Raw genomic sequence first — 11,030 nt, 5'->3', positions numbered from 1 at the left:
TTACTCCAATCCAACACAATAAACATTTACATAAACAATTATACATTGAAAAGCATCTTTCTAATTCTGCTCAGGAAAAAGCCATCTTGTCAACTCAAGTGCTGAAAATGGAGGATATTATAAAAGAACTGAGGACCAAACTGACAGGGGCTCTGTCTGACAAAGATCACCTGATTCAGGTATCAGATATAATCTCTTCTGAGCCTTATCTACAATGTCTGAAGCATCTAAGATCAAAATGTCGTGTTTTGGTCATATGACCACAGGCTTTTTTGCATTACGCTTGTATAGGAGAAAGCAGAGCTGCACCAGAAGGCCCAGGCCCTGGAGCAGCATCTGGAGAGGACACAACCAGGTTCAGAGGGCTGTGAGATCCATGACCATCTGGCTAATGCAGAGTATCCCAACAACAAACAGGATCAGGAAACTGATCTGATGAAGGAAGAATCAAAGGCTCTCAGAGAGGTTGAAAGTTTTAACTGGTCAGCTTTTGGTTAAGTTTAATTTTTCCTGAATTCTTCATTAAATTATCAGTCTTGTTTCTTTACACCAGGTAAATGAAAAGCTGACATGTGAGCTTGAAATGATCAAGCAGAAGCTAGAGATATCACAGTCTCAGCTACAGGAGCTAACAGCAGAGAAGGCTGTCAACACCAAACAGATCAGAGATCTGGAGGCAGAACGCTCCCAGCTGATCAGACAAAAAGATGAACTGCTGAGCAAAATTAATGAAGATGGACATGAGATGAAGGAAAAGTGCTGCCAGCTCAGGTGAAAAGTTAAAGACATGCTCTTCTTCAGTATATTGAAGGTGAAGTATAATTATCCTTTCTTCACTAAAACCTTCAAATCATTTATCCAGGGATTCTGTGGAAGTTTTGGAATTAGAGAAACAGACACTGCAGGACCAGTGTCTGTGTTTAGAGGCGAAGGTCCTCGAGAATGAGGAGAAGCTACACCTGCTGGAGGAAGAGTATCGGAAACAAGATGCAGCGAAAGTCCAAAACATAGAGCAACTAAAAGCTGTGGCCTCACACTGGACAGACAAATGGCAAAAGGTGGCTTTGACCCTGCAGTCCACACAAGAGGAGCTCGAGAGACTTAAGAACAACAACTCCAGAAATGAAGTAAGACTGTCCCTTTACTACTCCCAAAAACATTCCCTCCAGACATGTGTAAAGACTTGAGTTATAATTTGTGTCCGATGTTTCCATTTTTCACATAAAAGTTTCATTTGGTTTCATCCCTCACAGTAAAATCCAAAATAGATACTCCACAAAAAAGTTCATTAACTTATATAACTATCCACTTTTTTCATACAGAGGGAATCTGACTCACTGCTGGGTATTGAGCATGACACATGTAAACAGGAGCAGGAGCTGGAAAGGAGCAGGTGTCAGGCTCTGCTTCATAGATATAAGGATGAAGGTAAAGGTGAAAGTACATGCCAGCAGCTTGTGGCAAAAATTCTCAACAAGATTACTGTATTCTTTACACACAAGGGGGCGTTAAAACTGCTGTGACCCTGTATTTGCAGGTGATGAAGCTGCGCAGACTCAGGACAAAGAGACAGAGACAGAGTGAGTGGATATTGATGAGATTTTCAATTTCAAAATGCACTGTCAGCAAATCCTCAAAATGAAATTCTGTGATCTGTCTCTTTATCGTGCACTTTATCTGTTTATCAGCTTATCAGAATCCTCTTTGTTATGGGAGCCACCATCAGACGCCCACGGCAGGCACAACAAATCCTCTCAGGTAACAAGATGTTCCCCCTCAGTGAAATGAATTTTCAACACTTGATGTCCAGGGGGAGAAGTGTGCAATGAATATGAAATTGCGTATGTCATACATTGATTATATTTCTTATGTAAACATGTATTTAAAGGAAATGTTTTGTGCATAGAATAGTGACAGTTAACCTTTGTGATTACTAGGTGTGTATACAAAGCTGTGAAGTTCAGAGGCTGAAGGAAAAACTGGCAGAAAGAGAGAAGGAACTGAGCAAAAAGTAAGCTTTTTTTCATTTTACCTTTTAACTCTTTGAACTGAGCTTCCTATTAAAAGATTTAAACAGATAACCAGTTGAGTATGTAACAGGTTTTCATCATTACTGTCTTAGGGAAGATTCTTTGAAGAGTCTAGAAAGGTTGAGAGAGATGGAAAAAACTGAGGCTCAAATCAAGGTTTCCTCTCTGGAGCTCAAGGTACAGTCTCTACAACCTGATCAAACTATGAATCAAATCCACATCTCTATGTTTAACCACCTGTGAGCAGGTGGGTTAAGAGGTGAATTAACCAACACGTCCTCTCCCTTTATCATCTGTTTTTCATGACAGCTCATGAAAAAGGCCTCTGACGACAGCCAAGCAAATGTCTCTACCACTGACTCACTGAGGACCCAGTTAGAAGGTATGAGCCTGCTTTTGAAAACACTTCTGATAATATTGTATAAATTTTCCTCTCTGGTTCAGCTCCAAAACTTCTTCCTTCATATATTTTCAGAGAGCAGGAAGAGGGTGAACCAGCTGCAGCAGGAGAAAATGCTGGCAGTCCAGAAGCTTCAAATACTAAAGCAGCTTTACCCGGTAAAGTTCAAAAAAGGGACACCTCCAAAGACCGCCTCCTGCGGTGATGATGAATATAATAAATGACAGATGCCTTGTTTGCAGGTTAAAGATGAGAAACCACCTGTTGAGGGCAGGAAGAATAAAACTGTTTGTCCAGTTAATCTAGAGACAGTCCAACAAAGGAGAATGGTCACTGAGCAGGTATCTGTTGTATAACAAAAACATGATTTAATTTCACCTGTTTTTATCCAGCAGTGCGACTCTGAAGGCCAATGTCAGTATGTCGGTTCACCACTTTGGTTCAAACTGAAATATCTCAAGAACTATTAATGGATTACCCATAATTTTTTAAACAGATGTTCCTGCTCCTCAGAGCATGAATCCTGCTCACTTTGGTAATGCCAACTTTTTCTCTGAGCCAACCAGCAAGAGGTTGATATTTGAGGTTTTGTATGAAATGCCTCAACAAGTATCGGATGGATTGACATGGCATTCATCTTCCCCAATCCAGTAATCGAATAATATTACATTACTCTGAAATGGGCTCAAAGAACCACTGGGCTTGAGAACAGCACAATAGGGCTGTGTGGCTAAATGTTGTCTTGTTTTATACCTGTTGTAAACAGTAAAACTCTCTAAAGGGAATATACTGTATCTTACCATATTTGTAGTTGAAGAGTTTGTTCAAAGAGCGAGAAGGAAAGGAAGTGGGAAAGGCTGACAACACATCAGGTGCTGCTCAAACTGGAATCTCCTCGCCTCAAGACAGGACTCCCACATCTAAAGTTGTAAGGGTAAGAATTGAAAAAAATATAAAAATCCTTACAACAATGAAATGGATTAGGTAGCCACAAAAATTTGAAAGAACTCAGGTTGTGTGTTAATTTTCACTCAGACTGCAGCGGACAGGTGGAGCTGGCAGCCGAGCTCACATTTGATGCCAGTGTTCGAGGAGGACGAGGAGGACAATGACCTGCTAGAAGCGGAGGAGGGAGAGGAAGCGGGAGAGGCTCATGCTGAGGAAGATTTCCACAATCAGGAACCCCAGGTTAGCGTTTTTTTCCAATTACAGAAAGTGTTACTAAGTAGGAAATCCATGGAAAATCACCCTTAACAGGCAGTGTATACATGCATGTGTCCAGTTTGTCCATATGTCTCTCAAAACTCTGAATTTCACTGCCAAGTGCACCAGCTAAATGACTAGAACATCAACATAAGCCTCCAGCCAACACACAACTCAAAAGACCATCAATATTTGTCAACCGCATGCTACTATGTTTCATAAATGGTGTATTAGCATCTGCAACTGACGCAAATTGATATCATTTATGGTGTAATCATGGGAACATAGATTATATCATGAACTTAACAAAGCTACACTAACATCCATTTATTACGTATACACACACATACTGATGCATGTACAGACAGCACTAATCCCAGCTTCTGCTTTAATCAAAGAGCATACAGTACATGGGGAGGGGTGTGAGCCTGGCTGCACAACCACTTAAATTCCATGTGAAATGCAGTTCAGCTATAATCTCACACTCTTACTACTTGGTAAGTAATCGGATTTGAAGCTGAGGAGTGAACCTCTCGACTGGAACACATCTGACTCAACCGTAGCAGGATGGGCAAGAGTTACAGTATGTCTCTGTCTAAAGGCCTGTGACCACCACTATATAATAACAAAGAGGGAATTAATAACATCCAGACATTATGTGGTTCAAAGTCATTACAAATTCTGAGATGTATCATACATGAATAAATGCATATTTTACATTTGAAATTTCTTAAATACATCTTGATAAATTGCAAGTTTTGTCTTGTAAAAACTACACTGTGTATAAAAAATGTTTTTTACGTTTTCATGTCATGTTAAGCAGGAAGTTACACTTACGGTAAAATTCTTTTGCGCTCTACATTTGGAAGCATCCAGTTGAAAAAAAAAGAAAAAGAAATCTGAAACCTTTTTCTCCTCTGCCAGATGTCAGCTATCAGTGCAGAAATCAGCAATCTGAAGGCAAAAAATGAGAATCTGCTGAAAGGTGAAAATGTGCATGAATTAGTATGATCAGTAGAGTAGACATGCTATGATCTGTGTCGTGTTTATAGTTTTAACTGTTGGGAGACACTACAGGATTCTTTTTGTTTTCCTCAAACAGTGACATATCCAGAAATGGCTATTAATAAATGGAATAATATTTATGGAGCAGGTTATTTAATGAAGCTACTTTTGTCACGATAATCTTAATTTGTAGATGTCGCCGTTTTTATTCACCTTCGCTTTCTATCTTCTCCATGTGTAGGATACTTATTAGATTTGACATTTGGAAATATGTAGTTTGTTCTAATTATGTTATTTCTTTTCATTTAAGCCATAAGGTTCAAGCAGCCAATCCAGGATCGTCACACCGCAGCAGAAAAAGTATCAGGCAAGTCTTTGGATGTTGAAGTGCCAATTCTAGCTCACTGTTTAGATGAATGCAACCTGCAGAGGAGGACTCTTTCGTTCTATCCTGACGGAATATTCCTTGCTAAGCTCGTAGATATCAGTAGCCCTGATGAAGATGAAGAGGACTAATGAGGTGTTGAACCAGCCAACTTTGTACCATTTAGCCTATACTGTACATTTTTTTTTACTCAAATGAAATATAACGACTAAATCACCTCTGCATTTTCAAAACAATCCACTGATAAGATGATTTTGCAAATGCTTTTTAACCTTAAGTTAAAGGATTGTGATTTTTTTTTAGCTCAGTTTGAACAAAAATCTACTCTGAGTGATGAAAAATAAAGCACCAACACAACAATTTGAGCTGTTTTACTTCAGGAAGTAGTGTTAATAAAAGCCAGCAGGCTACCTCATGCAAAAGTATTTTATTTATATGACATGGTATGGTTACTCAAATCATTTTTACATTCACAACATCCCACAGCCAACAAGATAGTGCCTCAAAAGAACTGTAAAATTACAGATAGACATGAGAGTATATATAGTAAGTTTGTGTGTATTACACATTACTCACATCAAATAATTGACAAAGTGTATTTTAGTCACAGGGACTGAACACTAGACTAACTCTTTAATATTTTTAGATACAGATCATATTTTTTCATTCAATTACCTTCCTGTTTTTCCTTTGTTAATTGGTGTTTCAGTCTGTTCTAGGTAACATTTTACAAACACACTATTCTATTATAAGCCTACAAAGTCTGAGCTTACATTGTATTGTTGTTATTGTACAAGTTATTGTACAAGTCATTTTGACTGATACATTGAAATAAGGCCATGTTTAAAGATTTTATTGCTTGGTGCTCGGAAACCCGTCCATTAGAACTGCAGTCAAAATCAGCTGTGAGCACTACATGTCAAAGCTGAGCTCACACAGTGTGTTAGGCCCACTTGTCACAAGCACATGTGTGTTAGAGCTCTATTGTGGTTCTGGTTGAACATTGTGCCAGCGTGCCTGCTCCACCTCTAAGCTGCACATGTCCCTCCAGTGAGCACGTCCTGCATCTGCTGCCTCTGTGCCGATGAGGACTCGACCAAGGACTCTACCTTCTGAATGGACCTGATTCTGTCACATAAGAAAGGAGCAGAATATGAAATTCACAGGGTAGTTACAACACACAAAAAAATGCTGTCATTCACAAATTACATTTTAATCCATAATCATGAGCTCCCAAAGTGATCTTTACCTGCATGATTATGAACTCGAGCATGAGGGGCAGCTGACTGATGTCTCCTGGAGGAAGGTCAAACAGAAATGAAGTATTCCAGACAGTACAGGACCCTCCTTTAGTTTCTCTGCAGCTGATCACAATACCCTCATGATGCAGATTGATCACCACCTGATATTCTGTACACAGAAAGTGTGAAAAGTGTTCATTATTATATTGTAAAATGACAAAATTCTCAGGTAAATACAGAATTAGGTATGGTTAAGCAAAACATGGAGCTTGAACGCATAAAATAAACATTTTTTTCTCTGTCTTTAGCTATTGTAATGTAGCCCTGCCTACTTTATGTTGAATAAATATTCATGAACAAATACTTTCAAAATCTGATGTAAAACAAAGAGAGATTATCTTACGTGACATGCTGCACATGAAAGCGATATCATAAAATCTAATGGCTCTTTACACAGGATGTGCTTGTCTGCTATAAAAATAATGCCTAGACAGGCTAATGCAAACCAAGATTAGATCTGTCAGATCAGAGATCCAGAGGAGATTGAAACATTTTCCTGAGGATTGTGAGTAGTGAAGGATTAAACCACAATGTCATTAAAAAAGGGATGATCTCCTGCTGCATTCGGGTCCTGTAAGACATCATTTAATCCCCTAAACATTAAAAGCAAACATAGGGAATTATTTTACCTCTGCCCCTGAAAGGCAAAAGTTAGTTCTGTCCATGCATGCTTACATAATGCCTCTATGCATGATGTCCTTATGAGATCTCTGAATAAAATACACATTTTGTCAAATTCAAGTGAAAACTACTTCTAGTTTTACCTGGTGCTGCCGACGTGTGAATGAGTTTGTCTAGGTTATCTGCTCTGAGGACCGTGGTCTTGATGCGGTGGGCCAGAGCCTGATACTGAAGCAAAACAAAGATCTGTGGAGGACAGCTAATCCCCTTACACATCGATGCATCTTGGGAGATCAAACTCTGCAGTCAGAGGGCAAAAGTTCAAAGACCAGAGCGGGAACTTCAATCAGGAGGAAATGCGGCATGAGGCTTTTGCTTTGCAGCACGCTAAAACCACAAAAATGACCTAAAGAATACTGACTACAGACATCAAGTTCTCTTATCCGCTACACAGAAAAACAAACAACACAATACAAATCAATGATGAACTGGTAACCTCCACACAAGGCTGGAAAACTGACCACATCAGGCAACTGTCTCGGGGCCCCCAGACCCAAAGAAGCCCCCAGACCCTCAGGTTCCCTGTGTGTATCTATATATAATTTGAATGTAGAACTTGAATGTTCATTCAAGCTCAGGCCTCCAAGGGCTCCAAGGGGGAGGTCAGGGGTCAAAAGGGGCCCAGCAACAGATTTTTGCTCCTGGGCCTCCTAGCAGATGAATCTGGCCATACTTCTGGATAGCTTAAACACAAAGTCTCACATTCATTAATTCAATGTACCACTACCTTTTTTAGTTTGCATGTGTTTGGGTTAAGTTCTTTCGTGAAGTGAAATGGATGCTCTGCCTTCCAGTCTTTTCCTCCACATTCAACTTCCAGTTCACCCAGTGCGGTGCCTCTCTGGGTGTGTGGTTCCCGAGCATACACAGCTGTTCTGAGAGAACATTTTTGGAGCTCATTCACAGAGCTCACCTTCAAACGCAGCGCCAGGCTGTATGGCTCGGGGCTGAGGCTGCTTTGAACAGAGGCTTGTATGGGACAGGGGTACAGAGGCGGCAGGCTGCCCAGCACAGACACATCCTCCAGTCTGTGAGGCGACCCACTGAGGCTGAGAACAGTGACTACCAGGGTTTGCTGCTCTGCAGAGAAGGCCATAGTGAAATGCAGACAGGGTTTTGGTGATATTAGCTGTTTGCAGCTGGCACTGGAGCCGTAGGTCAGAGGAGCTAGTGGGATTGGTTCTTCAGGCATAGAAGGAGAGACAGAAATGGGGCTGGTGAGTCTGCTGTGTTCACTATAAGATATACTGTCCCCAGTGACAGTGCAACGCCTCTGCAGAGCCTTACATGTTTTGGACAATAGTCCCAGTTTGGGAAATGTAGGCAGGGACGCATGGCTGGGATCTATGGGTTTATAAAGGGGTGACATTAGCGGTGGCGTGCTGAGACGGCGCAAGGAAAAATAAGACTTTGGCTGCTCCTTTCGTTCAGAGGCAACTTGAGCTTGATTAGAAAATGGCAGAGAAGTAAATTCACACTCTGAAGGGGCAGGGCTAGTGAATGTGGATGGATATTCCAGGATATCACCACCCAGCTCTTCGTATTGTTGCCTTGATGCTGTTGTTCCTGCTGAGGGAGGTGGGCTCTGGGCAAAGGTCACAGGTTCAGTGGGAGCTGCAGCTGACGTCGCAGGATCTTTGTCTGTCACTGGACAAACGTGACTTTTCCTCCAGCACAGAATACATCCCAAGATCAAACAGAGGCAAAAGATGATCAGTCCAACCAAAAGAAGAATTTGGAGATGAACTGCAGACATAAAAGAGAATAATAAGGTCAGTCAGATGACAGCAGTTTAGAAACTATTGTAATTTACCCTCATACAAACCCAGGATTATATTATAGTACATGAACAATTTCACCCCGTTTGTCTGAAAACACAGACCCCATGCTTCATAGGATTCCAGTATCACTTACAGTGGATTTTTACTTCTAGACACATGAGTACTGTTTTAGGCTTGGAAAACATGAACCAGTCCTTTAAGACCATACCTTCTAGTTGTTTGGTAAAGAGGACCTGCACCAGAAGCCAGAAGAAGAGTATGACCATGATTCCCTCGATCATACCCTTACAGCAGAAGAGCAACACAGACTGCCAGAGAGGCTGACCTGGGTACTCCTCATCATGGTAAGGCATGGTGCCAACAGAGAGCTGAGAGTCTGTAGAGGGCTTTCCTAAAGAAATATTCACAGAAGCACACAGGTCCCAGTAAAAAAGATCATTTGCGTGACTGATGAAAACTGATTCTGGCTTTCAGGCATGGAGATACCTCCCCACATATTTCTGCTTTAGAGGATCAATCAGAGCCATTGTTTTGGAGTGCCAAAGTCCTTAAGGCACAAAAACAACTGTGTCCCGTTAAAAGATCTTGAATATTTAGAATCACAAGCTTCAGGTATAAGCAACAAAACAAGCAATAGCACCCGCACATTACACGATGTCCCCAGATTCCATAAAAAAGATCTCTCATTTAGGACAGCCCTCCTTCCACAGATTAAGCAGTCTTTAACAGCTGTAAGTCTTTTTGCCTGTTTAAAGCTGGAAAGTCATCCCTGTTATCCCTAACTTTGCACATACAATACATTCCAGTCTTTGTCCCAGGACAGTGATGCCCTCATCTGCAGAGTGACTTGACTGGTATTATTCCTGCCTAGCGGGCGGGGACCGTGGGCGGAGATATCCATCTCATAATACTTCTCAGTTGTGCCCATAGCATCTTTCTTCTACACTGTTCCAGATGCCGATCCAGCAGTGTCACTATAGAATAACGACTCTGACAATAAATCCTGCAACCCATCCCCCGCCCTGATCCTCTGACCCACTTATCTCCATTAGTATAGCCTCAATTCATACGTCTGCTGCACATCAGAGTTCAGGAATTAACTCTCAAAACATCCTTTCTGTATTCGACACACCCAATGTGCATGTTTGTGATGGGAAATGAGGCATTTAGTTTGTCACCAATACAGCAACTGCAAACATAGCTTAATTGACAATGAAACCCAGGTTAGGAAGCGCTTAAAAATTTAACTTCCTAATTGTTCTTCGGTTCAGGTTCCAGATTAATCACAGACATTAGAACAGAGATGTCAAGCTGATGATCAGCTGGAAATACTAACAAATGTGCATGTTTATGGATGCATGATACCCTCTGAACTTGAAACAGTGCATGTGTCGTGTACAAAGGAGGAAATGCTACCCCCACCTGGTCACTCACTTGCATATCTGAAGTTTTAATTTTGGTATGGCACTATGTTCCTTGACCACTTTTCAGTGGTCAAGAAACTATTCACACCTTTTACTTAAATAGAAGAAGCGATACAGTAATGTAAAAATAATCCCTTTTAAGAAATAGTCCTGAAAAAGTCACTTAGGCAAAAGTGCATGGGTATTATTTGTTATTATAATGCAAAAGAAAGGTCCCTCACAGCAATATTTCTCTCTTAATTATAGTGGAGAAAATACATAAAGTAGAATTAAATGGAAATACTCGTATACTAAAGTACAAGCACATGAGTGAATATGGTTACATTCTACCACTGGCATGTCATTTGTAACCGTGAAACATGTAGTAACCCAGGTTCTGATAGGTGGGTCCGATATAGATTTGATCATGAAAGTTGATTGTTGACATTAGGATCAGTATATGTGACAACAGACTCTCAACTCGATCACTGATGAAGCCTAGGAAATACAGCTGAAAGCTCAACAAACTCTTGAACAAGGTATTTAAGACGAAACACAACTATTGTACACATGCCACATGAAGAATTACTTCAGCTTTAAAAAGGAATATTTTGAGAAGAATTATGATCTTTTGACGTATCACCATAAAGGCAAAAGCTCATAAAAAACACTGTTTTCCTACAGCACACAAGATTGCTTTATTCCTCATGGCCACATGTCCAAGAAATGTGTTAATCAAGACTGAAACAGAGTTTAATATCAACCTTGATTTTTTTTTTTTTTTTTTTTTTTACAGTTGTCTAGTTCACAGTGATATTTATTTGCAATGATATGTCTGCTT

General features: G+C 40.5%; 1 protein-coding gene across 1 annotated transcript; it reads right to left on the bottom strand.

The window, feature by feature from the left end:
* Window positions 1-6,004: 6,004 nt before the first annotated feature.
* On the bottom strand, window positions 6,005-9,714 carry syt18b (synaptotagmin XVIIIb). Its single transcript, XM_041038232.1, has 6 exons — window positions 9,570-9,714; window positions 8,995-9,177; window positions 7,733-8,751; window positions 7,089-7,245; window positions 6,273-6,433; window positions 6,005-6,151 (listed from the first exon to the last, which is right to left on the bottom strand). The coding sequence occupies exons 1-6, from the start codon at window positions 9,712-9,714 to the stop codon at window positions 6,005-6,007; spliced, it is 1,812 nt and encodes a 603-aa protein (XP_040894166.1).
* Window positions 9,715-11,030: the final 1,316 nt, after the last annotated feature.

Source organism: Toxotes jaculatrix, chromosome 5 (genome assembly GCF_017976425.1).
Source record: "Toxotes jaculatrix isolate fToxJac2 chromosome 5, fToxJac2.pri, whole genome shotgun sequence".
NCBI classification, from domain to species: domain Eukaryota; kingdom Metazoa; phylum Chordata; class Actinopteri; family Toxotidae; genus Toxotes; species Toxotes jaculatrix.
Note: the sequence above shows the minus strand (reverse complement) of the source record. Positions and strands in the feature narration are given on the sequence as shown.